This window comes from Antrostomus carolinensis, unplaced genomic scaffold (assembly GCF_000700745.2).
Source record: "Antrostomus carolinensis isolate BGI_N321 unplaced genomic scaffold, ASM70074v2 scaffold20444, whole genome shotgun sequence".
Lineage (NCBI taxonomy): Eukaryota > Metazoa > Chordata > Aves > Caprimulgiformes > Caprimulgidae > Antrostomus > Antrostomus carolinensis.
In genome coordinates, this window is record NW_010313080.1 from 7,356 (window position 1) to 21,706 (window position 14,351).

At 40.5% G+C, this 14,351-nt stretch overlaps 1 protein-coding gene across 1 annotated transcript in view; it reads right to left on the reverse strand.

The window, feature by feature from the left end:
• Positions 1 to 226: 226 nt before the first annotated feature.
• The window catches only part of CERS3 (ceramide synthase 3), a 38,751-nt gene continuing 24,626 nt past the window's right edge, over positions 227 to 14,351 (reverse strand). Inside the window, 1 exon segment of the mRNA XM_010167237.1 lies at positions 227 to 562. Within this exon segment, the coding sequence (XP_010165539.1) occupies positions 431 to 562 (132 nt within the window). The 3' untranslated portion in view covers positions 227 to 430.

The window sequence follows — 14,351 nt, forward strand, 5'->3', positions numbered from 1 at the left end:
GTAAAGACTAAAACATTAGTCACTGTACACCACCGTCAAATTTTTCCCACACTGAGTAATTTTGGTTCCTAATGGAGTTCGTGCTACTTACCTACCACAAAACATCTGTGAATTAAACTGCTTGGTGAAATATATCAGACTGAAAACAATGTTAGAATCGATGGGACACTAAGAGATCTGATCCTCTTGAGCTTTGACCTGAGCACTGTCAGGGTGGAAGAGTGTGTCCAAATACTTAACAACGATTCAGAACGTGGGTCATTAACACATTTTGTCACATTATGTAATTATCCCCTCCCCTCTAAACTGGGCTTTTCTCCAGGTCCAGTAGCCAACAATAAATCAATCACAGTCTCTCCTAAGCCTTGTGACTTAAATTCTATCCTGTATGTTGGGTTAAAAACAGAGCAGAAACCACTGCAGGAGGGGGCTAGTGGTGACTGCTGTTTAGGAGATGTTTGCTTGACCCACAGCCATTCTTGTTGCCATTCTTTGTGGACTCCTCTTCATTATCTGTGACAGAATCTTCCTCCTCTTCATCGCTCCGCTCATCTTTCAAGTCCTAGGGAGAAGAAAGCACCGTGAGCATATTCCATACTTGCTGTTTTCTGTCAGGTAAGTTACCAGACTGCTGTTATCAGTGCAGTACAAACCTTCCACAAAGGCCTACGGGTGTCAGACAAGCAAGTCGTTTATTTTAAACATGAACTGAGTATCTGGATCTTTGCAATGATTTTTTAAAAATAGCCAATTAGTTTCATTTGTCAGGTGCTTCCATTTGTAATCGCAAAATGAAAAGAAGGTGCAGAAAAGTTCCAGAACATGAGACATCCTCCCCACTTGGAAATTCTCCATCATCCTCTGAAGACAAAACTCCTCTGTCCTTCATTTGCCTTAGCAAAAAAAAAAAAGGGCTAAAGGTAACGAATGAAAGGGGAGCTCCAAATACACTAGAAAGTATCCAAACTGCCCCCTAGAAATATTCTCTCCCCCCAAATGGAGGCTGAAATCTGAGGAGAGACCAGTTAACAACACTTAATCTTGCAGAACCTAATGTTCTTTAGACAAAATTTCTTCCATGACCTTGGCTCAGTCATTTGACCTCTTCTTGCTTGTTTCCACTTTCCCTTGTAAAACATTACTAGTAATCCCTGGGTGCTGTGGGATTAATTAACAATTGTGAAGTGCGGGGAAGATGAAAAGAATATTGTATAAAAGCTAAATATGATGAATACACTTGCCCAAACATAGGAGTTGAGAGGCTGCCTGCTTCTGACAGGTGTAAACTAAACAGTGACTAGTTGTGCCAGCATCTCCTGGTATTAACTTTGCTTTAAGAGACTTACTGACCCTAAAATATTTTTCCCTGCTTGATGGTGTACACATCACGTCAACATTTGCAAAGGGGAGGCCACGTCTCTATAGAGCTATCACAGACATGTTGGGTACATCATCCTGCTCAGAAAATTGCCAGGGAGGAGGGGATGGCTCCTCCATTAGCAGGGATGAAAGGGGGTCAGTGAACAGTCTGCCCTTATGAAAATCCCTTCCCAGCTCTATAGCAACAGCTTCTAACCTTTGGCCATCATGCTTTAACCCCAGACAGTCAAACATGGCACTTGCTAATGAATGTTTCCACCACAGAGAGAAAAGACATCATGTCTACCCAGTATTTCACAGCAAAGGTTATGGAGAGGTATGACAATTCCATGCTTTTTGGCATGGTACATAAAATATACGATTACTCTTACTTCTCAGCTCCTAGCATAACCCAGGACCCTACAATGTGTTCAGAAGCTTGGTTCAAACAATTGAGGCTTTGGTATTAAAACCAAACATCTGTATTTCCCTTTCAGTGCAACAGCCTTACAAAAGCAGTACCTGCCTCCCCAGAAGGACCTTCCATACCAACTGATGACCTGTTTTTCAGACTCAGGGTAGGATGTTCTACTTAAAGATGCCGTAAATCAAGTAAAAACTTCCTTCTGTCTAAGCAGGTGACTGAGAACAGAAATGAGATCAAAGCAGGTACCTAAGAAACTTTTCTGACTTCAGCAGTTCGCTGTGCAACTAGGAGCTGCCACTGGTTCTCTCTTCCAGTTATTTGGAAGGTGCCTGGTAGACCTGATACCCTCTGGTTCTTGTGTTGGAAGAGATGGGTAATACTCATAGTGCATCAGTCCACCTCTCACTTAAACCAGGAGCCTTCCTGGTGTCTGGGGATCACAGGCTGAGCCCTCACACTGTGGCTGACACCCATTAGCACCAGGGCATCCCCAGCCACACTGGGGACTGCTCCATCACAAATATTCGATCTCTTTGTCACCTGTCTGGACCTCAATTAAACAGGCACAGGCTGCACGTTCTCACTGCTCCTGGAGTGATGTGCCAAGGTCAGAGATGAGGCACAGAAAGGAAAAACACATGTTGTTCCTGCCCATCCTGTATCTGCTCTTGGAATGAACTAACAATTCCACTTAACCTGCTGCTCTGAGGTCTTTCTTAAGCACCAAATTCATACAGAGAAACTCAAGGACAGCTCAGTAATAACTCCGCCAATTGCAATCTTGTATCTCTTTATATATTACACTTGTAGTAAAATGTATGGGACTAGAAAGAAAACTAAAGCTTAAACTCTGTCTCATCAGAAACTATAAACTTCCTGGAGAGTTTCTTTTGCCTTTTCCCTAACAACACACAAAGGGTATCAAAACAAACAAATCTTACTGTAAATACTGTAAAATAAACTTGGCATGCCATCAGTTAGAGAAAAGGAAAGACAGCCTTTCCCACACAAACAATTTATGAGGTTCTGCCTCTTTCAGATCACCTCTCTCACTCCTGGTAGTTTTGCAATTTGCATTTGCAGTAAAAGACAAATGTTGAGGGTGTGAGGGGAGGCTCGTGACTTTTTTTGCCACCATAAATGTTTCAGCAAATAAAAAAATGCAAAGTAAAGCTCAGTACAGTGTCTGATGCAGAATCTGCTGGACTCACTGGAATGACTCTTCATCTTCCTGAGCAGCCTGTGGCTGAGGCTGTGAACGTGGGGAGGGACAGGGGAGGAGCACTTTGGTGCTCTTTCTGAACAGATTTGAGTCACGAGAGGTGGTGAGTGCAGATTTCACTCCGAGTACCTCACTGTGGGCCACAGAAGTTGCTGGTCCTCAAGCACAGACTCCAGAATAGCTGGCAATCTGCTTTGCTTTGAATGATAGCTGATACACGACATCAATTCCTGTTTCCTATAGGAATGAGCTGGTGTTTCCAGCATGGAACTGGAAACTCAGATAGGATTTGCTTCCCAGTTTTAATGCTGTCAAGCTGGATGCTCTGATTAAAAGCACTATATGTAGTAATTAAAAACAATCTAAATATTTTTTCCAGCACACTGGAAATCCCTGCGTTTGAGATAATGTCTTACATATTTCAAAGCAGAGGGAATTAATTTTCTTTGTATTCTGAAGCAAACATTGCAAATTTACCTAATTCCAGGAAAGAGTGCTGCTTCTGAAATCCTAATATTAACCAAGAAAAAAATGCTGCTAAATCAAATCTAAATTTTTATTATATTTTTAATCACAAACCAAGTGCCTCTACAAATTCTTGCTTTAAAAGAGTCTGGCCATTTTTGCCTAGCTTGTTTAAGTGAGAGAAACACAACAGAAGTCATGACAGAACAGAACTTTAAATAGCAATAGCTTTGTCTATAACTAGAAAACCAAACAAACTTGTCTTTGCAAACTGTTTAACAGACTGCTATAAAATATATTAAGATATCTTAAGTGAAGTTTGTGCCTCTTGACTTTGACCTTCTGAGAATAACAAAAAATAGAACATTTCTAGGATTTGCCCTGCTTTAATACCAAGATGTTTTCTCTGAGCCCCTCACATCATATATTACAGTTGTGTTTTCCAACTCAAAGACTCTGCTCTTACTGTCCCTGAGCAACAACAGATGAATATACTATCAGAAACACAAGAGCTGGCAAACTGTGAATCCCACAACTGAGGCCATCATTAATACTCAATACTTTGCTTTAATGGCATCAACTGCATTTATTATCTTTCAGATGGTTTAGGGTAACAGACAAAATGGATGTGTATATTTTACGTTCTGGATGACTAACCAATTTAATCTTTCTAAATGGATGAATGGTTTCAAGGTTTATGAGAAGCAACACTAATGCTATAAAGTCTGCAAAAGAGCCATTTGTAGTGAAGCCAAAGCCGCAAACTGTTATAATCTTTTTTCCTTTTGTTTTAACCCTTCCACCTGCTGCTCAGTCTGCCTCTTGTAGTTAAATGAACCCTATTTGTTAAGGTAGTTTTGGCTTCTTGCATTTCACATTTAGAATGTGTATCATTCCAGTCATTGGCACCACATCTTATTACATGAACAGAGACTTCATCAAAGAAAGAGACTTCTTGAGATTAAGAGATGAGCAAACTTCATAGGCCACTTCCCAGCCTCTTTATAAGCAGAAAGACATTGGCCAAATCTCCACCTAAACTAACCAAGAGTTTTCTCCAAATTGTGCAAGCATGTCCCTCAGTAAAGCCCTCAGAAATCACCTCCCTCGTGACAAGCTCTTGGCGCCGCGCTCTTTCTGCTACAGCTGATGAGAGCATTGGGAGGAGGACACGGCTGTGCTAGAAGACAGATGGAAGCGTGGGTTTCCTGTTCCTACACGCTGGTGAGACCATCTGAAGCTCACTGGTAGAGAAGTGGGACTGGGCAGACACGACCCTTCTCTCCTGCTCCCCTTTACCGGGCACATGGAATCTGTGTCCACGTGCGTGTTGAACTCACAACAGAGCCGTGGCTTCGTACCTGCTATGCAGCAGTTAAAGTGGAAAGTGTAAGAGCAGAGGGAAAGACAGTGCCAAGCAACATAAAAAAGCGGCAAAAATATATTGTAGCAACGTGGATTGATCCTATAAACAGTGAGGAAGCCTTAGCAACGTGCCTTCTGATCTCTCAGAAGGGGAAGGGCACTTGCTAGCAAACGCATCGTCAGGTCAATGTGGCTCACTGCAGATTGTCAAGTCAAGGTCTCAGAACAGCAGCTGTGGCTATAATGACACGCGCTGAAACAGAAACAGCCACCAAGGCAGCATGGAGAAAAAGAATCTGGCTGAGAGGCACCTGAGCAGAAGATGTTTCTGTGGTGAAGTTCAGTCACTACAACATTTTTTTCACAAATCAGCTTCCAGCCCAGCTTTGCCCGGGTTGTCCCTGACGAATGCACACACTTTTTCAGAGGCAGGCAGTACCTCCAGTTGGCATTACGAAGGGCATAGTGCAGTGTCTTGTCTCCTTCCCTAATTCGTGGCGTGAGTTTGGGAGCACAGAGCTGGGAGGATGTTTGTTTGTGAGCTTTCTCAGCTAAGCAGCTGAATGCAAGAGGAGGATGCAGGCTTGCTGTGCCTTACCGCGGGCATGGTCCGTCCGTAGGGGTTCAAGCTCCCTCTCAGCGGTGTAACTGTGTCTGTGGGGGGCGAGAGATGTCCCAGGCCTGACTCATCTGCTGGGATCAACACTGACTCAAGGTGTCTCAGCAGCGTAAGGACATTTCAATTTTGCCCCTAAATTAACCAATTAATCTTTTTGGTTAAGCGTAATTTATGTCCACAGAGCTAACTGGATTTCTTCTCCCAGCTACAGATATATAAAAGCAATTCCTAGCTGATTCTGGAATTTTAATTATGTGTTTTCTGATTTAGTGAAATTTAGATTTTTGGATTTTCTGATATTTATTCTTATCCTTCAGTTGGAGTTTCCTGACTCTGAAACATATCATACCGAAATAAAAATATCCTAAATCTTATACCTTAATTCTACCTTAAGAATATTTTCATTTAAATATCTACAAACATATTGACTAGATCTTGATTTTTCAGTGTAAAAGACAATGCATTTCACAGCACCTGCACATATGGAAACAGCTTGTGCTACAAAGATGAAAGATATTAGTCAGGTCAGCAACCACTGACTCAAATAAAAGACATAATAAACAAGAGAGATAATAAAAAGTCAGTCCAAATAGATAGAAGGGGTACTTTTCTAACAAATAATACTATAAAGTTGGTGAATCTCTGAGTTCAACATGTTTAATTCAACATCAATAATTCAACTCAGCTGACATATGACTTAATATGTCTTTACTTTCCTGTGGAGACTAAGCAATATACATTTGGATTCAAGCAAAATGTTCTGTATTTCCAACCTGGAAGATTTTATTGGAAAATATATTTCCCTTTTCAGCTTATACACACACTAGGCAACATGAAATAATGTTGATCTTCAGTGGAAGATGCGCTGTTGGACTCTGCTTTCTGCAGTTTTTAAATGAAGATGCAGACTTTCTAGATTAATTGTATTAGACATCTTGTGGCCAAAACTCCTCTTATTTAATCTCTCTTTCTTCTATGCAATACCCATTCCCTGAGCTTTCCACTGGGAGTTTTCAAAGGGAACTCAAACAAGACATGTGAAAAACAAATTAAAAGAAAAGTTACTGTGTAATTCCACAAATATTGAAAAGAATGGTATCATAAAACTAGCTGTTACTATTAGAACATGTCCCTGATTTTGACTGAAGGAATAAATTTAACCTCAGAAAATTTCTGTTGTCACTCAGCATGACACACCTGTAACCGGGGCTATAATACCCTGACTGTTCAGAAGAAATAAATCATTGTTTACAGTTAATCAGGTACTCGGTGGTTTCAATAAAGTCTGCTAGCTGTGTTATTGAAATCCACTAACTAAACCTTGCACTCAAGTGTATGTGGCTTTACGATAATGTCAAAAGCCCAGGAGGTACCGAGTGAGTCATAACGTCCCACTGCTTTCTGAATTATTCCAATTTTAAATCCACAGTTGGCAAAGAAACAAAGAACAACATAATAGGCATTTGATGCTGTTCTCCAGAGTGAACTTTTTTTTACCCTAGGACAGAACTCGTGTTAAGCCAAGGAGTTCAGTGGTATGAACTCCTATCAGAACATGCACTTTTATTCCTTATAAATGCTTTTTTGGCTACAAAACAGCTGATCAGACACTCGCACTTTTCTCAGGGAGGTATGATACTGCACTTCAGATGAATGTTTTGAAACAACACAGCTGCTAAAGAATATTCCTACAGAAGCCTTATAGCACTATTAAATTAACCTGAAACCACAAAGTACACAACCATGTAAATGAGAGGCACTTCTATCTAATGTGTCCATTAAGGCGCTCATTTTTCTGTTTTAATTGTGAGGAGGCATTCCATTCTTTATGTTATGTATCTTAAGGTTACCCCTGTACTTAAATATTATAAATAGAATTTTCAAGTCACATACCTAACAAGTAATGTCTTTTCCTTTGACATTCACATCACAATACTTAAAATAATTTCAGTATTTCTAAACATGCTGACACTGAGGTTGGATCTAGAATACTTTAATTAGTACCTAACGGACAAAGTGTCTAAAATAGCATTAGAAGTCCCCAAGATTTGCGTGCTTAAATCACTTGGTGGGGGATTTATTTCACTGAAGTTCAGAGTTCTGAAAGTCAGGTATCTACTCAGAGACTGTTACCTGGGGCTGCTCTGTAAGCAGCAGAAAGAGAAATGAGTGTCCCCAGAGGGTGACAACTGTGCCTGGTCAAAAGTTATTAGAATTGTGTTACAGAGAGACTGCTCCTTCTGAGATTTCCTCCCTTCTTCACATACAACAAGGATTATGGAGCCCTCCCAGGTCGTCCTAGGGAAACATATTTTCTTTACATACAAGATAGGACAATTTCCTTTCTCAATTGATATTAATCTATCATTAGCTACCTTTATTTCAAGCTTCTTTTTTTCTTTTAAATCAATTCAACAAACCGCAGTACTGAGAACCTCTCTGAAAGTGTGAGAATTACTCACCCTGTAACAAAGTCACAATTCAAACCTCTGCAGCATATATTAAAAATAGTAAATGAAGGCATCAAAAGTTCTGCAGAAGGCCTAGGGTTTGCTCTGTGAATTGATTTTTGGCAATTGAAAAAATAAATACATATGCACACTATTATACATATATCTATTTTATAGATGCATATATAAAACTAGCAACAAATGGAACATTTCATAAATACCCTGCTAGAAAATTAAAAGATATCAGCAGTTAACAAGGGAAGCCAGAAAAAACTGTCAGCAAATGCCTCTCAGTGAACAGGAAGGTAAATCAATGAATAACAAAGTAAAAACTTTACCAATGTTTGTCTTTTACCTGAATTGGGAACTTTCATACAAAAAGAGTCATTTAGATCAGGGATTTACTAAAAGCAGAGTTGTCTTGTGCCAGATATACATACAGAGAGAGGGGTGGGAGTGTTTGGTCAGATCCACTGCTGGTAAAAACTAACCCAACCCCACTGACTTTAAGTCAAGCCATGCTCATTTATCCCAGCCCTGTGTCAGCCCTGCAGACTTCAGCCGCACCAGCCGGGGCAGGAAGCTTTGCCTTCAGAATTACAGAGAGCTTTGATTTTCTCTTCTTAGAGGCAGTGGTCACCTGTAGCTCCTGCTGAAGTCAAACTCAGCACCTCTGGAAACAGTAGATTTTTATTGCAGCACGTAAGAGAGCTGCACAGCCCCACTGACAGCACAGCTAACAGAAGAGAGGCACGAGGAGCACCCACACCCCCAGTTTGTGGGGCTAAGGCTGGAGAACTGAGTCTGCTCTTGCACAGTCTTGTGTGTGCATGACAGGGCTGAGGAAGGGTGCTTTGTCCTGACGCTGCCACCCCAGCATACCTTCTCCAGTGTACAAGCCCACCTATTCCAATCAAATGCTCAGAAATTATTTTCTGCAGGTTCTCATTAGTTCATTCCTCCATAATGGTCATAACAGTCCTTAAGTTTTCTAAACCTAACTTGTTTTTTTATATTTTTTTTTTCAAGTGAAAGGAGGTGTAGAATTATGGGCATTCTAAACAGAGTTTGTTAAAAAAAAAATGAAAAATTAAAATTCCAACAAAGAACATTGATGCCATTTTGAAATCTGAGAAGTATATTTTAATGTATAATATAATATAACATATTTCCCTGGAAGTCATCACTTTGCTGCTGACCCCTTTCATAATCTGGATTAAAAAGTAAAGATTTAAATAGCAGTCTGTCTTTGACAGTGCCAGGAAATGAACTGGTTGAGGCAAAGGAGACCAGACAGTGCTCTTGGATTGGCAGAGAACATTTGCACAGTAGAGAAGAAGCGGTGGCTTTTCTTCTTCCACAGACTCTGCTGGGCTACACACTTTGATAACACACATCACTGAGGTCAGCCTTGACTTCAGATCCCCAGTCAGGGTGGGACTCCAGAGCTCCCCAGCGCGCGCACAGTGGCTTTTCTCCTAAATACCAGCCAGCAAACCTCTTACTCTGTCCTGCTTTCTTCTGCCTGCCTCTCACCCCTCCTCCCTCAGATGAATTTGGCAGGATAAAGTGAGACATGTAGCCAGGCTTTGGGCTAAACCAGATTGCTGTAGCAGAATGGGAAATATGCAGATGAAAGAAAGTCATAACAGGAAGTAATTTCCCTTTACTAGAGCATGAGCCTTCGTGCTGCTGACCTGGCTGGCTAGCTCCCATCTCCAGGCTATTAAAAACCTCATGCCCAAAGGCAATAATTTGAATCAACTGGGAAGGTTCCCAGATAGACTGGTTTTCATCTCTAAGAGGGAAAACTTTAATTTGTCCTATTTTGCTCCCTTAATAAGCCATCCTCATGAGAAAGTCTGCTACAAATATTTATCTGTTGAGAATCAGCAAATTCAACTTCTCCATAACCATTTTCTTTTAAAATGGGGGGAAAGGCAACCCCTACTCATCTAATTCCATTTGTTTTGTGTTTGTGCTAAACCTTTACCCAGAGAACTCGATCTCCAAAGCAGGACATCAGTGTGTACCAGCCCTTCCCAGTCTGGAAAGTAACCACAAAATCTCCAGTGAAAGCTTTTCCACAACTTCCCAGTCACACAGAGTCATGGAATTATAATGAACTAAATTATAATTATCCTCTAAAATATATTATTGCTTTTAAAATGACTACTTGGAATTAAGACAAGCACATCTCTCTAGTCCATTTTATCAGCATTCTGATAGCCATTGGCACAGAACAGACTTAACAAAGCATTTAAGTAAAAGAAAACAAAACTTAGGTGCCTCTAGTTTAGGAAACTAAACCCTGTCTTCTGTTTAACTCATAGAACGACATTTTTCTGAAATGAATGACTTCTCACTGAATGTGTTAATTCTCATTAAATCCCATTTTCTGATTATAGATGTCCTGAAAGTAGATTTTTTTTTTTTTTACTGCTCCACAAAGAAGAAGAAAAAAAATCAGCTGAAAGTGTGACTTTTTAGGAATCCAATAAACTGCTGTGCATGCCAAAAGTGAATATACATTTCATGTCATGCTTCATTTTCACATCCCAGTAACTGCACGGTGTATGGAGGTGCAGTGCTGCTGTGCATGACCAGGGTCATGCGATGACCCTTCGCAGCTGAAGTTAAAAATCAGAATTTATTGGCTGGGGCAATCAGGCTCAGCTCACCTGTGGTGTGTCCAGTACACACCAAACACCACGCAGCTCAAGTACATGAACACTGGATCCAATTCTATTTGCCACAGAAGAGATTTAAAAATATAATCTCTTTAGAGGCCATTCTACTTTCATGTTACATAGAGTGAGTTTTCTTCCTCTCTGCAGTTTTCAAAATAAAATTCCTGTTTAGGATTAGATATCTCAAGTTATTGCACAGTTCAATGAGAAAGTCAGCACTGCCTCAGCTGTCAGAAGAGCCGAGTGTTCACTGGCACAGCACTCCTGGGTGAGCGGAGGCTGAAGAGTGACTCTCCTTTAATAAATGTAAACCAGTAGCTTTTAACCACTGTGGATCCATGGTCTATTTCTAAAGCATATAGATCCGATTCTAAAGGTAACTAAAGCAAACAGAGCAAGTGCTAAAGGCTTAAATTTGTCCTACAGAAGTCTGTACTTTCATGGGGAAATGTTTAAGGACCTGCAAACCAAAAAAACCCCACCCCACTGCTTTAAACAACGTGCTGTGAACAAGAAAATTCTCACCCAAGTTCAGCACTGAAATTCCATATTCCCAGGACCCATGTGGTTACAAAATAAATATGAGTCAAATGAATTATTAAAAATAAATTCAATGCAAACAGATCAAATAGAAACAAGTAAGAGAAAAAAAAAAATGAAAGGATCCCAGGGAAGTGAAGTTCTGCAGAAGTGGAGGTGAGTCTGAATAACTGTCAGGAGCAGGTAGTAACTGTACGACTTAATTTAAAAACTTACACAAAGGGTTATAGCAAGTCACTAAAGAGATAAATTCACAAGAAAGAGAGAAAGTAACATAGGTCAGCACCTCTGCAAGTGTAAAGAATCATTACTCTTCAATATAAGTAGTAAAGGCATGTTTTATAAAAGCCTATTATGTTTGTGCTCCAAAGGATTTTCAGGCCTCGCCTACACATTAATATTAAAACACATTAATATTCAAACATGTCAAGCCTTCTAGTCTACAGGCACACTTTTAGGGATACAGTTTTAGTAGTATATCTTCTTTTGATACAAAAAAAGGGAGTAACTCATTTAAGGAGTCTTTATATGGCTAACCACTTTTCATGGCAAGGACTCTACTGGTTTCCCCGTACCAGTATGTAAGAAAGAACACTAACTGGAACTGGAAGAGATGTCTCGCTACAAGAGCAATCCTCAGACAGAACAACACGCTGAAGTAGAACAACAATTGCTGGAAATAGCAGAAGTATCATAACAAGTATTTCACAGCTCTCATTTCAACCCCAAAATAGTATTTTCTTATCATTTTCAGCTCCCCCTACTCTGTTGTTAGTCATTCTTTGAATGCTAACTCTCACTGTTCCCTTGGGAATTTGGACCAAATAAGGCACGAACAAACCACGGACAAGGATACACTCAACCAAAATCCTTTTAAAAGCACTTTTCACTTACTGAGTGTGAAATATCACAGGAATATTGAAGATACATAGGTGGCATCAGTTAAGTTTTAAGAGTGGCAAGTCCAAAAGCCTACTCTACACCTTTGCAGGGTCTTTTCTGCTTCAAAACTGCAGCTGATGACCCCTAAATAATAGTGACCATTAGTAAGCAGCTCTCTGCCTTACTCAAAGGCAGTCTGCTAGTGACAAAACAATTAAAAGTGAAAGAAAACATATTCCTGGTCACATTACAGCCTGTTAAAAACCTGCCATTACCTTCTGCCATTGATGGACTTTGCATCAGCCCTGAAGTATCTGAGTCATGTGGACATCATGCCCATTTCCTACAACTCACACATATTTTTCAAGGTTTAAAGCACTGTAGTCTCAAAGCTTTAACTCAGTGTATAATGGTTTTAACATATATTTTACATCTTAATTTGCCATAATAATGTGGCTCTAAGCTGCTGTCATTCGCTCCCTTTTTCTGACCTTGGAAATAAAATGTTTAATCTCCACGGGATTTTCCTGGCGAGATACTTTCAATCAGTGCATATGTACATACTTCTCTCTATGTTTTTTCAATTTTCCTAAAATATTCTCCTATGTGCAGACATGATGACTAGACATGTTTCAGTGGTGCTTGAAACTTGATACAAGTGGGTAATTTAACCATGTAATTGAACAATATTACAGAAACACACGGAGTTTCCTAGCAACAAAAGGCCTTGGACATCAAGATGGCAGCCAGCAGTTAACATTGCAATTGCCTGACTTAACTTGAAAAGAAATTACACTGAGGAACATCCTTCTTCCTCTCACAGCAGAGCTGATCTAAGATACATGGCTACAGGTGTGACCTTGAAGGGCTTTTCTTATATGCGTATACTTTACACATATACAGGGTCACAAAATGTCATGAGAAAGGACATTTGGGTTCCTTTTTGGGCATTTTTATGTTTTCCAGAAGTAAGAACAATCTCTGATTTGAAAAATGCAATACTCCTGTCCCCTCAAGTTTAATTCCATAGAAAACAAAAAGCTTCTTAATGCCATGTAGCTGAGTACAGCTTAGTGTGTCGATGCAGAATTTCCCCTTGTTAGGGCATTTCTGGAGGACTGGGCCAGGGGAAAGGTGGCACAAGTCCCATGAGCCTGGAGACCAGTGCTGCTCTGTGCTACCAGCTCCAGTGCCAGAGACTCCCATGCCTGAGAAAACAGGACACAAAGGGACAGAATATGATCATCTCCTTCCTTCTTTCCTTTTTTCCTCATTTTTATTAATCTCTGGCTGCAGTATTTGGAAGGAGGGAAACCACAACTTTTTTAGTCCAATTTAGTTGGAATAAATAGACTAATAGAACAAATTGCTCTTTTTTGCTGAAGCAAGTCAGTCAGCTGAGCAGTTATCCCAGAGGACTGAGAATAATTGTCCCCTTTATTAGTGCAGAGGGGAGGTGACACCTGAGATGAAGAGCTTCTGACCAGTCAGTGTCAAACAAAAGCCATCTCTTCCTGAAGGGGAAGAGTAAAGCATGGAAGAAGCTACCAACCCACAAGGCTGCAGTACTCAATGTCATTTCTGCATTAATTCCTGCCTTTAACAAAGCCTCCTGCCACAGTCTGCAGATAAGAGTATTGAATCTAGAACCACAGCTCCAAGCAAGACGTGACACAGCTCTGTGTGACCCTCTGAATAACAGCAAAGGGGACTTGGTGGGTACGTAACATCCTGGAGACTTGAGCCTTCCTGTTTACATGCCCTACTGAGTCCCACCTTTCATCTCTGACCCAGACAAGTCCTTTAACCTGGCCTTCAACAAGGGACAACAGCACTTCCCACTGAGAATAAACACATTCAAGCCCACTGACTTTTGGACAGCGCAGTGATGTGGTCCAGAAGGATACGATCTGCCCCTTGGACAGATGCTAGGAGATGTTAACTGCTGCACTACAGTGGCTTTCACTGGTGACCCAAACAACTCAGGGTGGCTCAAGGCACAGAGGACACTGAAAAAAAATTCCTTACACCCTTGCTAGGCTCAGAGCTTCCTTCAGTTAAACAACAACATTAGTCCCTATTCCCAGTTACATCATGACTTCATTTTTCCATCTGAAGCAGCTAACTTGTTGCTTCAAGAAAAATGTCAAAAATTGCCTGTTTTCTGAATGAAAAGTTAAAGAGTCTCGGGCAGAGAAACAAAATCCTTCTAATACAAGGATGATGGTTTACTGGCATTTCACTAAAATAGCAACAGCTATTTGTGTGGAGTATGTCTCTAACAAATATGTTGGTATAAAAATGCTGCCTTGCAAACACCATTCTTTTCAAC